This window comes from Galleria mellonella, unplaced genomic scaffold (assembly GCF_026898425.1).
Source record: "Galleria mellonella isolate WM207_F2 unplaced genomic scaffold, CSIRO_AGI_GalMel_v1 utg99, whole genome shotgun sequence".
In the NCBI taxonomy this organism is placed as follows: Eukaryota; Metazoa; Arthropoda; class Insecta; order Lepidoptera; family Pyralidae; genus Galleria; species Galleria mellonella.
Window position 1 is genome coordinate 1,418,519 of NW_026442184.1, and position 27,527 is coordinate 1,446,045.

The window sequence follows — 27,527 nt, forward strand, 5'->3', positions numbered from 1 at the left end:
TAAATTCGCCATTGATGGTAATCAAACAAGCTTCGATTTATTGCCAATCAGCTATTTACCCGCTGCTGCTACAACCACACGTTCACCGTGTATCGAAGCTCCATTGGGATGTTTTATTCATTCGATGTTTCCGCGGCCACTACACTCCCAGACTCCACGGAAGTCAAACGATAAACGATTGCATTTAGATGAACTATTTAGCTTATTGTAAAACGACTTGACGATCAGATCTTATGAAATCGTTATTTATTCGTAAATCCTTACCACTGTTATAAATATGGACGACGCAATCGACGTTACGCCGATCGGCACTGCCTTTATATTGACAAAATTAGAAAATGAATCTATGCAAGATTCTAGATGAGAAGCATCAATTCAATAAAATAAATGAATATTCATAGTGTAATACAACTATATTTAAACATGCTTCTTAGAAAGTAACAACTATACTTTGCAAATTTAAATGAACTGATTGCACAGATTTCATACTAACCATTTTTGTTTGAAGTGACGCGGCCCTGCTGCTAGCAACATTTCTACTGAAAACTCCCATTCCAACAAATCTTCAAAGAGTATATAATTAAGATAAATCTATTGTTAATTACGTAAATAGTGCATGTAACGATGCAACCGTTCAGTGACTAGTTGGCGCGTATCCAATACAAGATTTATAACTATTCGGGCAGGTCGCGGACACAGTTGTTAGTCATTGAGCCCAGATTAGTACGGTTAGATTTATGCCCACTAAATCTATATTGACGTTATCGCAAGATATGGGCTTTGTTCTTTCTGTCAGTGCGGAATTATCTTTCCTTTTTGTTACTTAATTTTTAAGGCAAAAGGTTTTGGCTGATACAGCTTTATGTTGTAATGTTTCAAGTCAATTATTTTCTCCGTATTAAACTTTATATTAGAAAATATAAAATATATAAAGATTTCTCTGAATTGCAAAAACTTACTTAAAAAAAATTCAAAATTCAAAAATCATTTATTCATGTAGGACATTTTAGCCGCTTATGAACGTCTTATTTTCTCGTTTCAATGCAATCTCTATTAATTGGAGAAATTGTCCAGAGATACAGTAAATAATTATGTGCAGTGATTTTTTTTTCATTACTCGATTGACATTTGTGTCTTTATTTCGGTAGGAGCCATCTTATTAGACAGACCTACGGATTAGATGGATGCTTATCAGTATACTTGACTTACATGACTTATCAGCGCATATATATATATATATATATATATATATATATATATATATATATATATATATAAATGGATGATAATGGAATTGTAACCCCACCCGCGCTACCGGTATACACCGGCGGGGCACCAGTGAAGAATGATAGGTGAGGTTGAAGTAGGTCAGTTAGCCCATCGTGACGAATTCAACAAGAATTGTTCACGATGGTTTCCAGGGGGAACCACGCGAAGGTCAACCTAATAAGGTATATTGCCAGCAATGGGACTGTCAAACTCTATTGCTAACAATCCTTTTCCCCCCTACTACGTGGAGGTTGGCTGATAGAGTATATAACTAACAGGAATGTAACGTTTCCATTACTAAAACTTCCTCCCCCCCCCCCCCCCCCCCCGCAGTATAGTATCATGCATCATGCTATCAATAAACCATTAGTACCGGCCATTTATTAGCACCATCAATATCAATCGGCTTAATCGATAAAACGTCAGTTCGAAAATCGAATGAAAAATTTAATCGAGTGATGCAAATATTTTTGTTGGAAAAATAAATGCTTTCATAACATCGGTGGCGGCCTCATTTGTCAATCAGTGTCGCCTGCGAATAATGACGTGGGGATGATCACCGGCTACTGTGATAGGCATTTTTAATCTGTAGTTATGTATCTATGTATGTGTGTTTTGATCAGTGCTACCAACCATAATTAATACCAGGGATGCGTCACTTCAATAAAAAAAGTTTTCGTATGAAATGTATGCAACCATTTGAAAATTCTGCATAATAAAGGAACTAGAGCTTTTACAAACAGTTGGATAACTCTTTGAATATTTATAATAATAATAATATTTATTGTATTTTTTTTACAAATACGATACAATAATTACAATGTTAGTACGTACATATATTAATAAATACATTGTAAAGTACCCGTATGCCTGGCAATAGGTAAAAACTCAGATTTTGCTGGACTGATGTGCGTTCAGCGCTAATTTTCAATTTGCACTTACACGGGGCACCGTTTTATTATTAAATGTTTACATATGTATACTATAGTATATGGATGATACACTAAAAAAAATATTATTTACCTATTTATTTTACTGTTTTGACACTTTTAGATGATTGCATAGAATAATTTTCTAGTTTCGTCAATGAAAGAGTAATGCCAACTCTGAAAAAACGGGGGGAAAGGGATTGTTAGTAATGGAGACTAGGAATCCCATTGCTAGCAAGATAGCCAACCAGGTCGACCTCCTCGCGGTTATCCCTGCCAACTATCATGGTTAATTCCTGATGAATTCATCATGATGGGCTAACTGGCCTGTTGTCATTCTCATCTATCACTCTTCACTGGTGCTCCGCCAGCGTATCCCGTTAGCGCAGGCGGGGCTACCATTTTCACCCATAAAAAAAAGCTCTGAAATAACATAGTGACTACTGGCTCTGTGATGAAATGAGATGTAAATAATTTTTTAACCTACTGAAAGTGGCAACTAAGCTGATGACTTATCATTTATCATCATTTCAACCCTTAACTGTCCACTGCTGAACATAAGCCTTCCCTATAACGGGAGTTTTACCAGTAGTTGTCATTTTTGGCAAACGGATTGACAACTGCACTTAAGTTTTTTTTTGCAAACACAATGAAGTGAATGCTTTCGGTTTGAAGGGTGGGATATGTCGTGAATTTACAGGGTACAGAGGAATAACACCTGAGTCCTTAGGAATAACAACGCATGGGAGGTATCATGGGCGAAACAGTATACTCTGTTATGTGCATGGTACTGCTCATATCTATAGGCGACGGTTACCACTTTCCATCAGGTCGGCCGTCAGCTTGTTTGCCATTCTAAGATGCATAAAAAAAAGTGTATGTCGCCCAATACAAATCATATCTCTCATATAGAGACTGCAAAGTATCCATTCATTTTAAACCTTCGGCACATTTTATAGGCACTTAATATAATTTATGAATAATAATAACGAAATACGTTTCACGTACATAAAAGTTAATACCATTCATACGTTACACTGATTAAAATTGTCTCGAACAAGTCAGGGGTACTCAACGCACGGTACGTGGTAATTACCCGTTGATACATCCATGCGAAGGCGAGATTAATTAAATTAATAAACTCGTTATATCGAGTGTGACAATTTGCCGCTCACGGCTTAATGTCGTTAAAGAGGGGCTGCCGTTGGCGACGTCTGTCGTCTACGGCGACTTTTAACTGGATGCCGTATAAGTAATTCGATTACTATTCGGAACATTGAGAAGAGATTATGCGAGTTAAATTGTTCTTAATAGCTTGACCTGTCTATAGAAGTTAACGGCTGTTTATATTATACTAGTAAATTAAATGTTTAATCGGATTTTGTGATATTTTATTAACAAAGGTTGGCGATATCTGGATACGGTAGCTATTTGTAGCTTTACAGGTCGATTCCGAATTACTAACAATTATTGTTCGATTCAAATCTGTTAGATTCAAACTAATGATATTTGGCTTTCATCATCATCATCGTCACCTTATCATCCGTTAACTGTCCACTGCTGAACATAAGTCTCCTTTCTATGGGGGTTTCGCCATACATATGTATATGCACAATTTTAAGGGCCGCACCTCATGGAAAATAGTTCTAAATACGCCAATAATCACGGTTCTTTCGGACACGTGCACGTAACTTCATGTCTCCTCCGAGTAACATACCAGTAAGTACGTGAGAGTTGGCTTCCGTCCCTACTTTTTACTGGTCACAATGAGCACGGACGCGTGCTGACGAATAAAATGTCCGCCGTATTGGAATAAAAGGTACGACTAGAGGTATTTGAAGACATAAATGGCATTTAGTAATATATACTTATAATACGTGAAGCGGAAACTTTGTACCCCTTTTTACGAAAATTGCGCGAACGGAGCAGTATGAAATTTCGCACACTTATAATTTATATAGAGAAGGAGTGGATAATGCCTATTTTAAAAAAAATATGTATGAAAAATATATTACATCAGTACAAAAAAAAAAAACATTACACACACTACCATGTATTTGACACACACACACGCATACGAGTATATACTCTTTTGTCTATCTATCTATCTATTGTTAAAGTCTGTGGTCAAATTGAGAATAGATTAATATTGTTTGCCTTTGATATTATTTGTCTATAGCCTTACTGAACGTCAAACACAACCATAATAAATTCCTTTATTACAATATATGTTATGGTCGAATTTCGACCACGGGCTAAACACTAGTATATAGTTTTTTTTTTTTTTATGGGTGAAAATGGTATGGTAACGCCTGCGCTAACGGGATACGGTTTGAAAAGTGAATAAGTAGTGAAATAACGGGATACAAGAATATAAATGAACCTAAATGGTCACCAGAGGGAGATACCTTTATCCCATTCGTGTTTCTATCGTGAAGCAGTTGTATTTGCATGGCTGTGTTTCTGTTTTTAAATTATTTCTACAGGAACATAATGGTGAAAACTGTATTAAATTTACTGTAGTAATTTTTGTGGGACACCGGAGCAAACATACAGACAGACAAAATTTATATAAAAAAGTTATGACTTCTATTGCTCCTATTAAAGCCCCTTATATAATTGTTTTTTTAAATATCTTTCATCTACAAACGATTCCAGTAGAAATTTTATTACATTTGTGAAATATGAACATAACTTCCGTAACTACAAAAATTTATTGGTGATATATATATATATATATATATATATATATATATATATATATATATATATATATATATATATATATATATATATATATATATATATATATATATATATATACACATACTTAATACCAGAGGGAGACTTTGTACAAAAGTCGATTGCTTGGGTACCTCTGTCCCATTCGTGTTACAACCGTAAAGCAATTATTTGCATGGCTGTGTTTCGGTTTGAAGGGTGGGATATAGCGTGAATGTACAGGGTACACAGGAATAACACCTGAGTCCTCAGGAATAGCAACGCATGGGGGGTATCGTGGGCGAAACAGTATACTCTGTTATGTCCATGGTACTGCTCATGTCTATAGGCGATGGTTACCACTTTCCATCTGGTGGGCCGTCAGCTTGTTTGCCATTCTATGTTGTATAAAAAAAAAGCACATGATACAACAGGAGAGAATGACGGAGATAGATGAAGAAAAACGCATAAAAAAAAGTACTTAAGAGGGAGATAGAAGAACTTTACAGAGGTTTTGAAGCTAGTGATAGTTTGAGCGCACCAAATAGATGCAGCGAATGGGATTTTAGTTTTTTGAAAACATAATACATACGAGTACAACGAACCTTTCCTCCGGAGTTGTACAATAACAAATTACATTATGTAAAATTTATTACGTGTCACCACGTGGTTTTCTATGCTATAAATTCCAATTATACTTGAAAGTCAATTACTTAGAAACCTTATATCTCTACCCATACATTCTATTGATTGACAGATAGATGACATTTTGCATGATCGAAATTTTCCTTGTGTATTCACTTGTGAATTATATAATAGAATTAACTTACTTTCAAGAATATGCATTACCTTTTTTTTTAAACTATATACAGTTTCATTACTTGTTATTAATATTTATAGTACTTAGATGCAAGGTATGTACATAATAGATAGATTTACCACAGAAATATTTTATAATTGATACTTTAAGTACTTTATTGATACTTTCTGGTGTTGTGGGTGATCATGGGCGGCGGTAGTCACTTACCATCAGGTGAGCCGCATGCTCGTTTGCCCCCTGTGTTGTAAAAAAAAAAACTTTACATTACACTTATAAAAAAGTTTTAAAATATATGGAAGTTTTGTCAAAATTATCACGGAAATATTCTCCAAATGAATATTCTCCAAATGAAATTTGTAACAAATCGAAGCATAAATTGAATTAGTCGATTTATATACTTATGTAGGACCAGTATATATATGTGTGCTCGTGTCACAGCCGCTCATGATTAAGGTTCACGAATTGATCTCCAAACTAGTCGAGCTTAAACCGATAATTATTATATTAAAATATAATGTGTATTAAGAAACTTAAATTTACTTTGGATGACAATTTTATGAAGCAAGTTCTATATCCCACCGCTGCCACCATGTTGTGTAAAGTAAACGCGAGGTCACGATGGCAACTTCTTTATTCATCCAAGTACCATCGACATAGTAATAAGTACACTACCCACAACAATACCTAAGTAGTCATACTCAATTGTATGAATGAATGAATGAGTATACTTTATCCCTTTCAGACCCAAGATTTTTTCTCTTTCAGATTAAATATATTTTCGTGTTTTGGAGCCAAGCCATCTAGCCGGCACGCACGAGACTACTGCACCACCTAACCGCTAAAATGATTTCTTTTTGGCTGGTTTAGAATCTCACTATCATGTTATTTCAGCTTCGTGCGTAAAAATGAATTGCGCGCGATTTTAGAATTTTTTAAAGTTACAACTCACGCCCGTATCGTTCAGGTCTGAAAGGGTTATTTGAAATATACAATATAGGACATAAGCAAAGACAATTAATAAATATAACGATATAGTTGTATAAGTACAGTAGTTTGTATTCTGGGAAATTCTAGCCTATAAATATTTTTCTTTATGATGCGACATTAAATTCTCCCGCCTTTTCCAGAAAGTAGTTACAGCCCAAAGGAAAATAGGGCAATAAACTCAACTATTGCCTTCACAAACAAAAAATATAAGTGTATTATTTTCCTTCTATTATAAGTATAAAATTTATTAAGATAACCAACATATTTTGTTTTGTTGGATGAAAATGGTATGGTAACCCCGCCTGCGCTGACGGGATACGCTGGCAGAGCATCAGTGAAGGGTGATAGATGAGAATGAAAACAGGCCAGTTAGCCCATCATGATGAATTCATCAGGAATTAACCATGATAGTTTCCAGGGGGAACCGCGTGGAGGTCGACCTGGTTGGGTATATTGCTAGCAATGGGATTCTCAGTCTACATTACTAACAATCCCTTTCCACCCAGGTAAATCAGTTAGGTAGTTCATAGTGACGATTTCCATAAGAATTACTCACGATGGTCCCCTGGGGAAATATATATGTCTAGCAATAGGGCTTTTAGACCCCATAACCACATTCCCCCTATTTGGGAGGGTAAAAACGCATATTATAAAACAAATCTCATTCATAAAACACTAAATCATGTAGTACTGAAACGTTTACTGGGTGAGACGTAACTATAAAGGAACCGTTATAATTTTTAAAGGCGGCCATCTGTGAAGCGTTAGTTTTGATACGTTTTCAGCAACAGATCATGTCGTTGACAGGTTTATGTGGGGTGGGCGGCGCCTGCGCATATGCTGGCCAGGCGGAGTATTCTTTGTCTATGCCGCAAGTTACTGTTGAAGAGTACATGTCACGGAGCTGATGTTAGAGTTACGTAATTTTGGTTTCGTTGTTATGGTATTATCTGTATTTAAAGTAGGTATGTTTTGGTATTGTGTTTATTTGTTATATTTATTAATTTATTCACTCCTTTATGTACTATTTAAAAATAATACAATATAAATAAATAAATTAGAAAAGCAGATAAAAGAAAATAAGGTAGAAAAATACTTACAATTGAAGCAAAAAGTAGTAAAATATGTGAATTAAGTACGTATCTATTATACCTACTACATGTTTTCAGTTCTCAAGACTGTTCATATCGTCATAGCAGCCTTTAACTGTCCACTGCTGGACATGAGCCTCCGCCTTGGGGAGGTTTGCCAGTAGTTGCCACGCTTGGCAGGCGGGTTAGCAACCGCAATTAGTCTTTGGAGACGTTTTAAGAGAGGCATATGCCATAATTGAACTCGCTTTTTTGTGGAATACAATATTAATCATATCTTCTATTTGGGAATATCTTAATAAATAAAAATAGTTTTAAGTATTCAAAAACATGATAAATAAGTATATACTGGGGGAAAAGGGATTGTTAGCAATGGAGTTTGACAGCCCCATCGCTAGCAATATGCCTTATTAGTTCGACCTCCACGTGGTCCCCCCTGGAAACCCCCCCTTGTTGAATTCGTCACGATGGGCTAACTGACTTACTTCATCCTCATCTATCATCCTTGACTTTACCATTTACCATTACCATGGGGTTACCATTCCATTATCACCCATTAAAAAAAAATACTATACGTAGTTTATTTAGGTATCACTTTACCTTATCAAATCTATTCACTGTACCATCTAAAATATATATGATTTCAATATAAATATGTATAAATAAACCTATTTGTCAAGTGAACGGTGAGCCGACGTTAGTTCTGCAATATTAATAGCTCAACATTCAGCTTGCACGAGTCTCGGGGGCCAGCTAATAGCACTATATGTCATTGCTTGTTATAACATCGCAGCTACGGCTTTCTAATACTAATTTATTTACTGGAAATATTTATTAATTTAGATTCTCCAACAATTTTCCACAAAATAATGTAAATATATATAACAATTATGGAGCTTAGAACTAAGTGTAACAGTTTTTTATAGGCAAACAAAACGTATATTGATACATTTATATCAAAAAGTACGGAGAAATATATGTAGCTTACAACTATTATTTATTTATTTATTACATCCTCTGGGTAAGCCTTACAGTCTTCCAATACGCTCACCCAGGAAAGCATGGTTACAATAACGTATAAAAAGGAATATTTCACAAAATAACAAAAATAATATAAAAAGATTTAACTGAAACAAAAAACGTCTGAACACAAATACTCTATGGTCACTCGACGAAACTCCAGCAAGTTGGAGGCAAATACATCCAATTGCGGATACTGGCTCAAAATATCATTGAGTAGTTTCAATGCAAGAGATAGGGGAGCTTGCTTAGCCAACTCTGTTCTTCGTAATGGAACATCGAATAAGTGCCGTCGACGTGCTCGCACGTAGTTACTGGGCGCTCCTATTGATATTGACTCCAGTACAGTTTGCTTACATTTTTCCCCCCACACTATTTTTAACACATACTTAATTAAATTTAGTTTTCGTCTCATTTCAAGTCTACACAACAACTAACAACTAAAGCCACCATACCCATAAGCAGATCCAGCAGCACGACTCATTTTATATATATATATATATATATATATATATATATATATATATATATATATATATATATATATATATATATATATATATATATATATATATATATATATATATTTCTTATAAAAGCATTCGTAAAAAATATGATAGCTAACACTTACCAGAACTTGTTGACTATGCTTGGTTTTATTGAATTTGATAGGACATTAGGTAATCAATGAAATATTGGTCAATTTAGTCGTTTCTCGAGCCAAGATCATATATTTTTTATGCAACTTAGATTGGCAAACAAGCTGACGGCCCACCTGATGGAAAGTGGTAACCGTCGCCTATAGATATGAGCAGTACCATGAACTCAACAAAGTGTACTGTTTTGCATGGGGGGTAAATGCGTTGCCATTTCTGAGGACTCAGATGTTATTCCTATGTACCCTGTAAATTCACTGCTATATCCCACCCTTCAAACCGAAACATAGCCATGCAAACACAACTGCTTCACGGTAGAAACACGAATAGGACAGAGGTATCCAAGCAACCGACTTTTGTACAGTCTCCCTCTGGTTACGTGTCGAGAAAACACGACTAGTTTCGGAATCAATTCGTAATCCTTAATCATGAGCGGTTATGACGCGAACGCGAGCGCTAGATGCTCAAATAATATTATAAACTCTGTTAATAAGTTTATAAAATATTAATTTGTAAATTATCTTTACAGAATGCAACTGCAACGGGCACGCCCGCCGCTGCCGTTTCAACATGGAACTGTACAAGCTGTCGGGACGGGCCAGCGGGGGAGTGTGTCTCAAGTGTCGACACTACACGGCCGGTAGACACTGCCACTACTGCCGCGAGGGGTACTACAGGGACCCCACGAAGCCGATCACCCATAAAAAGGCGTGCAAACGTGAGTATCTACATTAGCATTTGAGTCAGTATTTATCCCCTACTCTCTGTAAGTCTTTAGAGCTATGGCCTTTTCCAATGCCTTTCGTCATAAATAAATTTTCCATTTCTTTCATTGCCAGTCATTATGCTTACCAGAGGGAGACTTTGTACAAAAGTCTTTTACGTGGGTACCTCTGTCCCATTCGTGTTTCTACCGTGAAGCAGTTGTGTTTGCATGGCTGTGTTTCGGTTTGAAGGGTGGGATATGGCGTGAATTTACTGGGTACAGAGGAATAACACCTGAGTCCTCAGGAATGGCAACGCATGGGGGATATCATGTCCATGATACTGCTCATGTCTATAGGCGACGGTTACCACTTTCCATCAGGTGGGCCGTTAGCTTGATTGCCATTCTAAGTTGTATAAAAAATACCTGAAAAGTTTATAAATTGCGCAAAATAAATTAGTAATCACTATTTCAGATAATTTAAAAAAAAAGTCATAAATAAGAGTTGTTGAATTTTTTTCTTTAAAAATATTTTCTATTTTATTCTATTTTAAAAATTAATGAAAGAAGAAAATTCTAAATAAAAGTTCTTTTTTATACCACTGAGGTGGCAAACAAGATTACGGCCCACCTGATGGTAAGCTATTACCGTAGATTATAAACGTCTGCAATATCAAGGGTATTACGCGCCCGTTGCTGACCCTGAAGAAACCTTTTTACCCCTTTTGAAGAACCCCATGCTGTAGTTTTTAAACAGTTTACATACTATTGTTTAAATAATTTAATAACATTTTTATGTTATCAATTAAAGATGGCCTAAAATTTAAAAAGTTATAGGCGAACCTTAATAAATAAATGGTGTAACTTGATGGAAAACCCTAACGGCTCCATGGAGTAGTGTTATCTATTGGACCAAGTTAAAAATACATGGTCCGGCGCCGTGCACAGATAAAATAAATAAAGGGGGCCGTAAAAGTTTTACACCTGTACAGACGCGATCAAATAAACAGTAAGCTGAAACTTCACACCGTACACGCTTTATGGGCCATGTATGGGAGGGTTCGTTTATTTCATGCTCCATTTGACGGAAGTCAAGCGTTGTTAATACTTTATTCTGAAGACATCTGGTATCGTGGCATCGTTTGACGATGGTGCCAATATGTTATGGACTTCGTAGACGGTCAAGCGACGGCTTGAATCGAGCCTGTAATTAATCTTATTGTAAATTGTGTATAGAGAGATTCAATACTTTAAATGGCATTTTGTGTGGTTATGTGGATTTTATAAAAACAGATATATTTTATACTGTTTAATATGTTTAGAAAAAAAAAGAATTAACTAAAACCATAGATATTGTATAACTTCATACTTTATAATACAAGTCATAGATATTACATGGTAATTTTAGAAATTCGAGAATCGAAAGGTAGTTTTGATAGAAATCAGAAAATTAAAATTAAATCAAATACAAATATTGCTAAAATCAAATTGTAACTTCATTTTTGTCGATACCTTGTTATAGTATTTTTGTTACACAAATACGCTTCTTAATCTAAACAATATTATCGAACCGGTTTCATTTCCCGCCAACGACCACTTACAGAGGTTAGGTACATAGACAAAAGCAATATTGGAAAATGTGAAAAGAGAAAAAAACAAAAGTCCGTAACCCCATAAAGGCGAACAAACGGATAATCAACTGCGGTCCATTTCCCGGGGTGCGGATCACCCGGATAGTTTGCCCATAAAAATTGTCCCGGAATCGAGTGCAGCCGATCGGGACAAAATTGGCCCTTTGGGAGCTACGCTATTACAGGGAACGTGTTTGCTGACGCCTTGATTGAGAAACAGCTATTTTCGGCCAGACATAATAAGGTAGAGATAAGGAAGCGAATGTTGCCAATATAATGGAAGAGAATAAAAAGAACTTATTTATCATTTAAACTTGTAAAGAAAGATAAATTAAAATAAAAAAATGTAGGTTTTTTTTATAACGTAGAGGGCAAACTAAAGGTCAAGCGAGCACTAAATTACCATGTTTTTTATACCACTGAGGTGGCAAACAAATCTACGGTCCACCTGATGATAAGCGGTTACCGTAGCCTATGAACGCCTGCAATACCAGGTTTCATTACGCGCGTTTTACCGACCCTGAAGAAACTATCTTCAAAGTGTCCTCAAAGTCAAAGTGATTATCTTCACCCATAAACCAGATTTACCAGAGAGAGACTTTGTACAAAAGTCGATTGCTTGGGTACCTGTGTCTCATTCGTGTTTCAACCGTGAAGCAGCTGTGTTTGCATGGCTGTGTTTCGGTTTGAAGGGTGAGATATGGCGTGAATTTACTAGGTACAGAGGAATAACACCTGAGTCCTCAGGAATGGCAACGCGTGGGGGGTATCATGGGCGAAACAGAATACTCTGTTATGTCCATGGTACTGCTCATGTCTATAGGCGACGGTTACCACTTTCCATCAGGTGGGCCGTCAGCGTGTTTGCCGTTCTAAGTTGTAAAAAAAAGACACTAGTAACATCAGAAAAATGCAGCTGTGTTGCTAGCCCGTTCTGAAGGAATATGCTCTTTTCTTAAAGGTTATAATGTCGTGTCTATTCAGAAATACTACTGCTGGGAGTTAGTTCCCTACTTTGGTACTACATACTATAAAAACACTCCTTAGATATTAATACTTACAAGGTATGACACCTTGTTTTCACCATATAAACAATAAAGAGTGTGTAATTAAAAACACGAGCTTTTCTTCTTCTTTCTTTACCATCTTTTCCATTTTTTTTTTAATACAAGTAATTTGAGTCAATTTTTTTAAATTGTTAGCGGGTAAAAATAACTTTTTCAAATGTCGTTTCAATTATGGTTTCATGTAAATATATTGTTGTCCCTTTTCTTAGCATGCGACTGCCACCCGGTGGGAGCGAGTGGGAAGACCTGTAACCAAACGAGTGGCCAGTGCCCGTGCAAGGACGGCGTCACAGGTACCACCTGCAACCGGTGCGCTAAAGGCTTCCAGCAATCGAGGAGTCACATCGCGCCCTGCATACGTGAGTATCAACTGAGAGACTCTATACATACTTAAGTACAGAATTTAAAATAATTTATTGTACCCATGTTTCAGGTAAATAAATTAAATGAATTAAACAGAAAAAAAAACAAATAAAGCGATAATAATTAAATAAAATTAAGTAATTTATGTTATAACTTATAGCATAGGTATGTTTACGACATATAAATTATTTATTATAAAATACCTCAGTCTCATTTTCTTTTCTGCTACGGCAATCGGTCTTTACATTTACGACCATTTCTACCAGCGTCAAGTATTTTAATTTTAGTTTTATTCTTCAGAATATCGCCATGTTTAACGTTTCCGCCTTTTTCGATCGCCATTTTGTACATTCAACGATCACTACGTTGAATCAATGAAAATCTTTTTAACCGACGTCAATCACAATTAGGGTAGTAGTAATGTTATATATGTAAGTATGTTATTGATTTTATGTGATGTTAACTAGTGTAACATCATATAAAATCCAATGACATCAAATCCCCTCAGACTCTTATTCTATTTTAAACATATGTTTTTAAGATCACATATGCAGACATTGCAAAATCTGTAAATGTTATTGGATCCAATGATTTTTCCACCGTACTACGTTATTTAAGAGTTGTCATTGCTCTTATTTTATTGAAATTGAAAAATGAATCTATGTAACAACTTAAAAGAATCAATACAATTAAATAAATAAATATTCTTATATATACATATAACATATAAATATTATATGTTATATGTCTCCGTCCAAAATATTGATGTAGATAAGTAATAAGTATTCCAAAAAATATAGCTTTATGTAAAATTTTCAATGAATTAGTTACATATATCATATACAAAGTTATTTTGTTCGAAGTGACTCGAGCCTAATGGCTAGTGGTTTTAATCTATATAAAAAAATATACAAAAAAAGAAATCGAGTTTTTTTTTAATTTATCAATGCGTGTGCTCAGGTATACCGCGCGTGGTGACAGCTGTGCAAGCAATGGAAGCGGTGGACGGCGAGCCGGGCCGCGGTAAGTAGTAAGTGGACCTTCATTGCACTCTCGCCTCACAACCACACCGCAACCAAATGGAAACCATCTCTCAAACACGCTAAAACTACCAGAGTTTCTTAGACTGCTATATAAAAAAAAAAACACAAAATTAATATATTTCCATTTCCAAATTAGTAAACTTTTTAAGCTAAATGGCGTGATGCCTTTGCCTCTTTGATTCCAAGAAAATAAACTATACTTAAATTAGCTGCGATTCCTCTTTTTAATACTAATTAAAAATATTTGCTAATTTTTTTTTTCTCTCGGCTTATCAATATAGTATGTATATTTAAAAATTTTTACTCCACTTTTTCGCTTTAAATTGTTTACTCTTAAAATTTAATGTTTTAAGCGCCTATTATTCGCACTTTAAAATTTACTATCAAAGCGTGTTTGAGAGGTCATTGTAAAAGTGGCTGTAAGTATTCTTTTATTAAAATCAATTATTTTTGTTTTCTGCGTCAACTCATTCAATGTACTTACAGGCATTATCGTGTTTTTATAATTTGCACTTTACTTTTATTTATATTTCAAGGCATGTGTCATAATATTTGTTGTAAATTAAGTATTAAAAATATCCCAAAAAAAACAGTCAGTCGACGTTTGATTCTTTTGTCAAGGCGTTCGAAAGTTTAAAAATAGAACACAATTGCATCAAATATTAATAAGTAAAATGATGACTAGTGTGATAAAATACACCAATTTTAAAATTAATAACAATTTTAAAGCAACGCCATTTTGAAAAAAAAAAAGAATTGATTTGTCTATGCCTTCCTGAGGATTACCTCAATTGTATGCATTATAGAGTACTCTATCTAGTCAATAATAATCTAAGCTGTAGACAAAATTTCTCTCACCAGTAATAGACAAATCTCATAAAATAAAAATTGATAGCCCTTGTCACTAGGGTTGCTATCGAATTTTCTGTCCTGTAACAATCTGTCCTATAAAATTGAAACAATTACATTATAAATGCAAAACTGACATGAAACGCGTGTCAACAGGTTATAGCCCCAATCTAATTTCTCCACGAATTGTGGAACAGTCTGGAGCTAGCAGACCGACCGACAAATAAGACTTTCATTTATATACAATCTAATTACAGTTCGATGTACACGAATACTCTTTTTTAGTATTCTACTGTTAGAATTTACAGGTATTTACTTAAGTTCGAAGAATTGGTAGTTTCGTTAACTATTATTTATTTTTGTGTTCCTAGTCGAATTAATTAAAGGCAATCAATACGTATAATAAAATCGTAACTGGCCGCTGTCTATACATGGAAGATATATAAGAAAAACTATTATAAGAGGGCTTTATGAATGCAGTAGCACCCAAAACAATGATTTTTATATTTTTTATCAGTTTGTCTGTACGTTTGTACACCTTAATCTCAGAAACTGTGTAACCGATTCGAATGAGGTTTTCCCTACTTAACATTTAGTGTTTGTTATATTTCAATCGGTTCATAAATAAAAAAGTTATATCAATCTAAAGAATCACATGTAAAATGCTATAAAACGACAGATCAGTTGAATTTGCTGAAACTTTTTTTTATTATATGTATTGATTATCGACAATTCTGTCTACTCGTGTGAAGTTTTTTTTGATGGGTGAAAATGGTATGGTGACCCCGCCTGCGTTAACGGGATACGCTGGCGGAGCACCAGTGAAGGGTGATAGATGAGAATGAAAACAGGCCAGTTAGCCCATCATGATGAATTCATCAGGAATTAACCATGATAGTTTCCAGGGGGAACCGCGTGGAGGTCTACCTGGTTGGGTATATTGCTAGCAATGGGATTCTCAGTCTCCATTACTAACAATCCCTTTCCCCCCACTCGTGCGAAGTTAGGTCTAATCGGTAGTAATTAATAAGTTGTATTATTCGGTTGGTCATTGAAATCATAAAATCATGCTATAACAATACTCATTTGAATATTTTGATATTTTATTTGTTTCTCTAGAATCATCAAAGAAACTCTTTTTTGTTTTACTAACGCTTATTCCATCATCTTCATTGTAAATCTCATTATATTTTTCTGTTTGTTTTAATTTCTCAGTGCCGAATGGGAGGTAAATGGTTTTGTTATTATTTAAACAGTATTTTTTTTAAATTATCAAAGATTTCATATTAGTTTTAAAACATAAAAATAGCAAACAAGCGTATAATTAATCTTATGCAGAGAGGTTTAATAAATAAGGAGAAAGTCTGTTGTACTAAAAATCACATTATCAGTCTTTTTTTTTAAATGGATGATAATGGAATGGTTATCCCACCCGCGCTATCGGTATACACCGGCGGGGCACCAGTGAAGGATGATAGGTGAGGATGAAGCAGGTCAGTTAGCCCATCGTGACGAATTCAACAAGAATTGTTCACGATGGTTTCCAGAGGGCACTACGTGGAGGTCGACCTAGTAAGGTATATTGCTAGCAATGGGGCTGTCAAACTCCATTGCTAACAATCCTTTTCCCCCTATTATCGGGGGGTCCTACTATGAAATGAAAATCCGAATTTTCAAACTCAATTTCGTATTTTTATTCATACCGGATTCGGCCTAGTAAATGGAACTTAACATTTCATTTGCCATAAATCCTACCATAAAAGTTTAAAGGAACAAATGTTTAACATTTTTAAACGGTATGGTTTACCTATCATGTATTTTTAACATCAAAAATGAGTTTTTTTTGTTCCGCAAATTTCGGAACACATTTCATAGTAGGACCTCAGGTTATCTCCAAACAAGATCTAACGAGTAACCACAGAAAAAATATAGTTACTTTAAACGTAGTGTTTCGTAAATCAAAGATTCTATCTTAATTTAATAAATTCCTTGTATTTCTCAATTTAATTCATTCAAATCTCATATCATAGTATATATACTAACTTTTAGCCGTCACTTCGTCCGTATGACCGGATGTGTATATAAAAATATAGCCTCTATTCTCCTGCATCACATATAATACTTGTATACCAAATTCTATAGCGATTGGTTATGTCGTTAAGGCGCTAAGAAATAACAAAACAAACTCACTTTCACACTGATAATATTAGTATTAATAAAATAAAAATAAAAAAAAAACAGCCGTGTGTGTCCCAGCACAGAATGGACCACCCCTTCCTTCCCCGTGAGTGTCGTAAGAGGTGACTAAGGGAGGGCGAGGGATGGGCAGCAGCGTCTCTCTTAAATTATCTATAAAAGCCTAACTGCGGTTGCCAATCCGCCTGCCAAGCGTGGCAACTACTGGCAAAACTCCCCTTATGTATAAGCTTGCTTGGCTTATGTCCAACAGTATGGACAGTTAACGGCTGACATAATAAAAATATAATAATAATTAATCAAATAATTGAGTTAAAAGAAAATATAATTATTTGAAAAGTTTTTTAAGATCTTTTAGGAACTTTTTGTATAAAATATATACATAAAACAATTACTTTGTTAAAAATAAAATATGATATGTCCATATTTTTAATATATTGTATATTTCACCGACATATATTATAATCTTAGATTATATACATAGAGTGTCTCCATACAAATGCTTCGAGAAAAACGGCTCAACTTATTCATACAATTTTGCAGATAAATAGTTATGAGTGATTCCTTGATAACTTCTATATTTATTTTGTTTCATAATTTTTACAACTTTTTAACGCGTAAACACTCATTTTTTTTATGCAACTTAGATGGCAAACAAGCTGACGGCCCACCTGATGGAATGTGGTAACCGTCGCCTATAGACATGAGCAGTACCATGGATATAACAGAGTATACTGTTTTGCCCATAATAGCCCCCATGTGTTGCCATTCCTGAGAACTCAGGTGTTATTCTTCTGTACCCAGTAAATTCACGCCATATCCCACCCTTCAAACCGAAACACAGCCATGCAAACACAACTGTTTCACGGTTGAAACACGAATGGGACAGAGGTACCCAAGCAATCGATTTTTGTAAAAAGTCTCCCTCTGGTTATTTATTAAATAATTAAATATTGATACGTCATTATACATTATGTGCGTAAATGCTAAAAATAATAATAACAAATCCACGGTACTGCTCATGTCTATACGCGATGGTCACCACTTCCCATCAGGTGGGCCGTTAGCTTGTTTGCCATTCTAAGTTACAAAAAAAGACACTGATTAAAAAAACAAATCGGCTAATTAGCTGATAAAAAAATAATCCGTTTTTGAGACTCGATGCTCCATGTATACAATCTATGTATGTTAATTTCGTTTCCTACGTAGTTTATTTTACAATATAAGTGTTGGTTATTGTAATGTTACTGAGAGACTGCTATTATTCTGTTTGACCGTTTGTTTGTGTGGTGCGTGTGCGCAGTGGACCAGTGCGGGCGGTGTCGCGCCGGCGCTCGAACGCTAAATCTCAACAAGTTCTGCAGCCGAGACTACGGTACGTTCTTCCCCCTTCTTCTCCAATATATTTGTTCTTCTCCAATACATTTTGTTTTCTTTCGTTTCCTAAAGAATGTAACTAAGCCCTTAGTGTTTCTGCTATAATTTAAAGTGTTTGTGTTTCACAAAAAAAAAACTAACCTAAATTTTGACAAATTGTGTATTTTCAATATTCAAACCAGTTATTTTGATTTAAAAATTAAAATATTGAATTGATTTTGATAAATTTTCTATTTGACCACTTGTTTGCCATTATAAGTGGTATTAAAAAAAGTTAACTGCTATAGTTTCCAAGGATCCCTACGATGGAGATCGATCTAATAGGGCACATTGCTAGCAATGGTGCTCTGAGACCCCATCACTAATAGTCCCTCTCCCGCTGCCCGAATGTGTTATGCTTCTGTAGTGTTAGTACCCTGTAATTTTACTGTCATATCCCATCCTTCAAACCGAAACACAGCCACGCAAACATGGCAGAGATACTGCTAGAACAGAGGTTCACTTTTGTATGTCTTCCTCTAAAGACTTCAAATTAAGAATATTGCATCTGACTTATAAGGACTTGATTCCAGAGCCGTTAAATGCATGTTTAAAAAAACTGGTCTGTTTGCAGTCATAATGGGCAAGGTGGTGGGCCGCGAGGCGAGCGCGGCGGCGGGCGGGCCGGCGGGCGCGTGGGTGCGGCTGGCGCTGAGCGTGCAGGCGGTGTACAAGCGCGCGCCGCGCAGCCGCCTGCGCCGCGGCGCCACCGCCCTCTACGTGCGCGCCGCCGACCTCGCCTGCAAGTGCCCTAAGCTCAAGATCAACAAGTGAGTACCTGCTGGCCACCGGTTGAACTTGTCTTCTCCTACTTTTACTAGCAGTTTTTTTTTCTGATGGGTGAAAATGGTATGGTGATAATGCGCTAACGGGATACGCTGGCGGAGCACCAGTGAAGGGTGATAGATGAGAATGAAAACAGGCCAGTTAGCCCATCATGATGAATTCATTAGGAATTAACCATGATAGTTTTCAAGGGGAACCGTGTGGAGGTCGACCTGGTTGGGTATATTACTAGCAATGGGATTCTCAGTCTCCGTTACTAACAATCCCTTTCTCCCCTATACTATTAGTAGTAGCTACTACAACTCGTGTGTGATTGCCACTCTGTTATAATTCAAAGTTTGTAGGCTGCGATGACTGTATACTAACCTCAGACGCCACTTACCGGACGACGACTTTGTGTCCTCCAAAGCACGAAGCGAAGGACAATAATTTTTAAAAGACACATATGTATATTAATTTGAAAATTACAGAGATTTATTCTAAACTCAATGTTTCAAGGTTTATTCCAAATTTCACATTCGCACCGTAGTCGAGCGTTATTTAACTAAACTGTCACCACATTCTTATAACTTCTAGACTTATTAATATCTTTTAAAGACATCTAGGCTGCACCAACTCAAGAAAAATGCTTAATTTAAAAATATTGATAGAAAATATAAATTTATCTACTAAAATCTTTATATTATATTATATATAATTTCGAACTATAGTGCATTAGTGTTAATTTATTCTTAAGAACTAGCCCAAATCAGTGTTTCCAAATTGGGCTCTCCAAGTTCCCAGCAATGGTTTTTATACATAATTTACATCTTTCCATCAGGTCATACCTAATCCTAGGAGTGGAAAAAGAGGGATCTGCGTCGGGGTTGCCGGGACTAGCGGTAGGCGAGCGCAGCTTGCTGCTGGAGTGGCGCGACGACTGGCACCGCCGCATACGGCGCCTCCAGCGACGCGCCATCAACTGTCATTAGCCGCCCGCACACGCCCGCCATCTTGGAAAAAAGCCCGCGCAAAATCATGCGAACAGATTAAAAATATCAGGCGAAGGAACCGTGAGAACAGCCGATGGGTTTTTAAAAAGTCGTGTTCTTGTTGTTTGGTAAGATTCCGTCTTTGTTCCGTGCAAAATGTGAATTGATAATGTAGTTGTTTTGCTGTTACTGCCAATATAAGTGCTGTCCGTAATAAATCTCATAATAGGTACATACAATTTAACGTTTAATAGTCGGATTAGGTGAGAGTAATTTAACAAAATATTAATTAAAATCGTAGGCATATATGTTCGTTTTCACGTTACATCAACGATTTTTATGCCAAATATTTAAAAAAAAAAGAGATCACGTAAGTACGTACCTTCTATGAATTTCTCGTCCTAGGATTTCGTTACAAATTGTACATTTCTAAGATTATTATTTATTTGAATAGTTTAATTGTAAGACTAATGATATTTCGTTCCAATTCATGCATTTTTGTATATTGTTATTTTATATTCAAAAAGCGCATGTTAATATTGTTTATAAAGTACAACTAGCAACTGAGTCCGACACTGCCGGCCATGATTCTTATGGCTTCCATTTAGTGTCATTCTGTTTTGTACTTCGAGAGTTGGTACGAAGCGTGTTGATGATCACAGTTTAGGTTTAGGTCGTTGTAGAGGGTTCATCTCCACAAATATAGTCACAATGGTTTAACGTACCTCATTTATTAAGTAAAAATATGTTAAGGGTTACATTATATATTTAATTTATAAATTTATCTATAATAGATTTTCTACTAAGCTCGTGAAATTGAGGATGATATTTCTATTAATTTGACTAATTATTTTTCTCAATTTCATTTTTTTTTATCTTGCCAAAGTAATTTTATTTTCGTCGTGCTATCGATTGAACGCTTAATTATCTGTACAGTCCAGAGACATCGTTTCTTTTTTTTTTTTTAATATAGTAAACATCACTGTTGTCGCATTATAAATACGTTGCCTAACTAAAGGTATGTACAGTATTACTAGCTTTACTAAGTTATAGTGACTAACAATAAGTCTCTTTTGTTTTAAAAAAAAGTACATTAGTTTTTTTTTTTAATACAAGTATTGATCTCGTTAATAAGTATCTTTGAGAAGCGGACAATTGTTAGTAACATAACTATTTAATCTTATAAATACTTCTTTACCGAAACCTAAAAAAAAATTGATATCATATAAATGGGCTGTCTAGAAAAAGGACTTTTTATCCTGGTACAAAATATTCCTTTATGTTTGTCTCAGCTTCTCAAGTTACTCTTATCAGAGACAATCGTCAGCATAAATTTTAATCCGGTCATAATAAAACACCTAAAATAACAATAAATTGTACAATGTTGCACAAATTGTCAAATGACCATCATTTGCATTGGCCTGAAGCAAAATCTTTCCAATGTCAATAACAGGAAAATATAAATCAAGATTTTTTTTACATAAATTTGATATATTTTTAAATTTATACTTAAATCAACATCGATATAAACGCGTGATCACTCACAATTGAGCTGTCAAAATTATTTATGGTCGCTCGATCAAGTACAGTTACTGGCAGACTGGAACAATGGTAAATCAACCCGACGCACGTTTCGATGGTACAACGTAAGTACTATTCCACTATCTATGGTTTATAATAATCCAGCCGCCATCTTGTCTAAAATCAAACATTAACTATTTGATATAGAAAACCTTGGAAATATAATTATTATACACATGTACACACATACTAATTAGTTAATTTAATACATACGTGTACAATAGATTTCAGGCCAGATTCGTTCAGACGTCATGCTCCTTTTGACAGATAGATAAACACTTTATTTGAGCCATTTATGACACACGTAAATTAACAATCAGATTATTTACATTTTTTTTAAATATAAAAGAAAAGATGAAATATGGCAATATGTTTTCACCGTGTGTGTCGCAGTGACCCAAATAGGCTACAGCTCAGTGATAGTTTTGCTTAAAAGCAAAGCACTGAATCAGCTACAGCCTTAGTCTTGCTTGTTTAGTCTTCTATGTTTAATATACATATATGTATAACAGAATTTTATGAACTTACTCTATTTGTCATTTCCGACAAATATTTCGACTTTATGCAGAAGTCTTCTTAAGCGTAAGTACAATAAAATAAGTAACATAACTTAAACATTTAACACTATTTTTAAAATTTATCTTTTATGAACAAAAGTGATTTGTTTTTTTATCCGTTTTTCCCGCCATTGTAAAAAACAAAAGGTGTTAACATCTACAGCCATTTCTTTAGTGTATAAAATTTACATTTTTAACAGTATTAACCCTTAAATACCTGAAGTTTCAAATTTGATACCGGGGTTATAAATCGCATTGGGCGCCTACAATCGATTTTATTTTAATATTTGGCTGTTTACATGTTACCAAATGTTTTTTTTTTTCTCAAAATAAATATATAAAAATATCGTTTTGATTTTTTTACTATTTTTCCTCGTTAGTAAACACAGTAAAAGGTACACTTATATATTTTTTTAATTTGATTTAAAAAATCAGGCTTTTAAGGGTTAACAGAAAATAAATCCATAGAGTTTCATTATTTATTTTTTTCTATAAGCTAATTTGTACTTTTTTTAAAACAGAAGAATATGTAAACGGTATATAGATAAAAATACCTATTTAAAATGAATTAGGAGTTTCGCTTGGTCGTACTACGGATTGTAAAAAGTGTATTTAGTTGTAGAATCTATTAACATGTTTCTAGTTATGCATATCTTTAGATTTCGTAATATTGTAGTTATTTCGATATATTTTATGCGCATTACATTTTTATACCATAGACAAGAATAGAATAGAATAGAATAGAATAGAATAGAAATCATTTATTCAAATAAACTTACATTCAAGCACTTTTGAAAAGTCATTACATTTTTTTTAATTTACCGCTCGTTCGGAAAGCTGTCTCATCACAAGAAGAACGAGCAAGAAACTTGCGTGATGCTCTTTTAAATATTTTTATTATTACTTTACATTTTTAAGTTTAATTGTGTGAATACAAACCACCAATTAGCACTAATTCAATTAAATACTCAAAAAGAAAAAAATATTGAATACATAACCAACTGGTTAAACAATTAATAAGAGGAAATCAGTCATAGTGATTAGAGCAGACCAGTCCCTACAAGCAGCACCCGTTCACGAGTATGACGGATGAGCCAGCCATCACTGCGCTCGACCATATTTTAGGGAGCCCAATGACCCGGCCCACCACGCCGCCACAAGTCTGGACATTTTAGTGAGCACGACTACTCAAAACACTAGACCACGTCAAAGCTACTCACAATTGCCATCTGATAGTTATAGTATTCACATTTTACATAAGAATGCATGCGGCAATTAATACAAAAAACCGCTACGCTTTCATATTTCTAAAATTAATCAATTAAATCAAGAAAGCAATGAGAAAATAAAATTACAACGTTGTATGCTAATAAACTAATTATTTACTTGATATGTTGTCATCTATGAATTCGTCTATCCTGTAATAGTTAGAGACATTTCGATTAATAATTAAAAAGAAAAAAAAAACAAATAATTGTAATAGAGTACATTTCAAAAACTTATTTTTTATCATTAAAGTGGCGCGTATAAAATATTTCAAAATATCTAAGTTTATATCTGATCGTAATTGTACCTATAGTTATAGTTGGTTTGTACCGTATGTGACATGTGTATATTATTTTAATTATTTATATAAAAACATTTAATTTGGATACTCCTGTGCAGTAGGTATGCAATTAACTCAAAGGCTGCTAAATAAATTAAAACTAAGGAAATAATACTTACTATTGTAATACAAAAATACCAAATTTAATGCATAATATTAAAAGAAAATCAGCTATAAATATTTTCAAACAATGATATTTATTAAAGGTTGTAAAATCTACTGGACAATCAATTTATTATCTTCAATATTTTAGCACAATTTGTGAAACCATGTGTGATCAACATTTTAATTATTACTGTCACATAATTGTATTACTTATTTTACTTTAGTACTTAATACAACAATGTAAGGTAGACTTTTCATTAAAAGTATACTCTGTTAACCAATAATAAACTGTCTCAAAAAAAAAACCACTAATAAATTAAAAACCGATGGTAAAATATAATGAATAGGAAGTATATATATATATATATATATATATATATATATATATATATATATATATATATATATATATAAGTACTAAACCTGGAATCTTGTAAAACATATTTGTCCTGTCGACTTTACTACCTTCAACATAGATTGAATATCAGCCACAAAAGTTTAAGAAAGTTTATAAGCGCTTATTTACTTATTTATTTGAAAAATCTTAAGCACAAATTAAAAATCATTATTTTATCTCTTTTTTAAACTAATTTGATGTGGGCTTAAACAACGAATAATATTTACAAAGAGAAAACGATAACAATAAAAAAAATAAATAGTTTATGAATGCCAGTTACATAATAGAACTGTCCTCTTTTGTATTTTTAAGTACTTAAACATAATAATAATAATACTTAATCGAATTAATTTTTTTTTTATTTAATAGTATCATTTATAAGCCCAGTTCAGTCATGATCGTTTGAAGAGATATTTTTTTAAGTATTTATCCAATATTTTCTTTTTAACACGTAATTCCTTTTTCAAATTAACGGCCTAAAATGCTTACAGAGAATTTTAAACAGAAAACTTACCCACTGTATTTAATATGCCGTTCAAACAAAATAAGTAAGTATTAATTTAATTAATGAAATATATTTTACTAGTTATACTTATTTATATGTAAGGGATGTCAATTGAATTTAAGGCATATGTGTGGTCGTTTCTAACGGACCATAGACAATATGTGGAATTGCCATTTTATTTTTAATTTGTCTATGGTTTGCATAGAAAATGTGTTGCGCATCTGTAATAAACTTGAATTGTGTTTTACGATACCCTGCTCCTGTGATGTAATAAATGTTATTGGTTATATTTATTTAAAAATAAAAGTACATTAATATACGGAGTTATGTCTTTTTTTAATTCCTTGCTTGTTTTTTTTTTTTAATGAGTAAAAATAAGATGCTGGTCTTGTGAGCTTGCGTTATCGGTATACAAGGAAGAACTGTGTAGAGGTCGACCTCGTCGAGGTATACTTTTTTTTAATGGATGATAATGGAATGGTAACTCCACCTGCGCTTACGGTATACGCTGGCGGGGCACCAGTGAGCGATGATAGGTGAGAATGAAAAGGCAAATCTGTTTTCCTATCGTGATTGGAATCCAGCACGATAGTTTCCAGGGGGAACCACGTGGAGGTCGACCTGTTAAGTATATTGCTAGCAATGGGACTGGTAGTCCGCATTTCTAAAAATCCCTTCCGCTTGGATGAACGTTTTGGGACATTGTAAAGCCCACTCAGTTAGTAAAATAAATAAATAAATAAACGCAGTTAACACGTACAAGGAATAAAGTGGGCAGATAATAAAGCAAATGCGGCGTCACACATCGGCCATGATTTCCCAGAGGGAACAGCCCCCGCTGTGCGTGAGCTCATTTATTTGCGCTGTTGCTAGTAACAACCTATGGTTACCATTACGAAACTATCTTAATATATATATCTTATATACATATACATATATATATATATATATATATATATATATATATATATATATATATATATATATATATATATATATATATATATATATATATATATATATATATATATAATGGGCATAGGTGATATCAATACCGTATATAGGTATCATACCACTTTCCATCAGGTGGGCCGTCAGCTTGTATACAACAATAAGATGGATGGATACATGTTTTATTACTCTTTCACGCGAAAACTACTAAACGGATTCGAATAAAATGTAGTACACGGATATGTTATATCCTTAGTTTATTATTTTTGATGGGTGACAATGGTATGGTAACCCCGCCTGCATTAACGGGATACGCTGGCGGGGCACCAGTGAAGGGTGATAGATGAGAATGAAAACAGGCCAGTTAGCCCGTCATGATGAATTCATCAGGAATTAACCATGATAGTTTCCAGGGGGAACCGCGAGGAGGTCTACCTGGTTGGGTATATTGCTAGCAATGGGATTCTCAGTCTCCATTATTAACAATCCCTTTCCCCTCTATATCCTATGTTAGCATACAGAATATTGTTATTTCTTCATTTATTTAATTCTTTATTGTACACACCAGTTATAAAAATATGACAGAGGTAATTAAATGTACAAAGGCGAGCTTAACTCTAATACAGTTTTCTTCCAGCAAATCCGAAGTATGTACTAAATTCATGTGGGTAGAGCCGCGGGATATAAACGATAAATATATAAATATGAGATAAAATAAAATTCCATTTTTTTTTATTTGGTCCATAATATATTGCGAGACAGCCGTGACAGTAGATATATGTATATTTAAATATTTTTTTTATTTTTGATTTTTCAATTATAGCAACAACAACTTTGTTTGCTTCGTAGTTCATCAGTAGAGAACGCCTTTCAGTGTTATATCCGCTGCATATAATATAGAATGTGACTTTGACCAGAGGGAGACTTTGTACAAAAGTCGATTGCTCGGATACCTCTGTCCCATTCGTGTTTCTACCGTGAAGCAGTTGTGTTTGCATGGCTGTGTTTCGGGTTGAAGGGTGGGATATGGTGTGAATTTACTGGGTACAGAGGAATAACATTTGAGTCCCCAGGAATGGCAACGCATGGGGGGTATCATGGGCGAAACAGTATACTCTGTTATGTGTTATGTCCATGGTACTATGACATGCGTCTATAGGCGATAGTTACCACTTTCCATCAGGTGGGCCGTCAGTTTGTTTGCCATTGTAAGTTGTATAAAAAAAAATGAATTTAATAAAATATGAGTGCCAACTACAAACAGACGGACCGATATAATATAGATGTCGAACTGCCGGCAGAAT

The 27,527-nt window shown here is 34.4% G+C and overlaps 1 protein-coding gene and 1 long non-coding RNA gene across 3 annotated transcripts in view; one reads left to right on the plus strand and one right to left on the minus strand.

Moving 5' to 3' along the window:
- LOC113520003 (netrin-B-like) overlaps positions 1-24,761 on the plus strand; it is a 233,002-nt gene extending 208,241 nt beyond the window's left edge. Inside the window, exons 2-7 of one of the 2 annotated variants that reach the window (XM_052902948.1) lie at positions 10,023-10,211; positions 13,107-13,256; positions 14,221-14,283; positions 18,652-18,723; positions 19,339-19,534; positions 20,371-24,761. In XM_052902948.1, coding sequence (XP_052758908.1) covers positions 10,023-10,211; positions 13,107-13,256; positions 14,221-14,283; positions 18,652-18,723; positions 19,339-19,534; positions 20,371-20,521 — 821 coding nt within the window. In that variant the 3' untranslated portion in view covers positions 20,522-24,761. Of the gene's footprint in view, positions 1-10,022; positions 10,212-13,106; positions 13,257-14,220; positions 14,291-18,651; positions 18,724-19,338; positions 19,535-20,370 lie in introns of both variants that reach the window. The other variant, XM_052902949.1, reaches the window with a different exon arrangement.
- Positions 1-27,527, minus strand: part of LOC128202471 (uncharacterized) — a 338,352-nt gene that overhangs the window by 299,949 nt on the left and 10,876 nt on the right. The gene's annotated exons all lie outside the window — the stretch shown is intronic.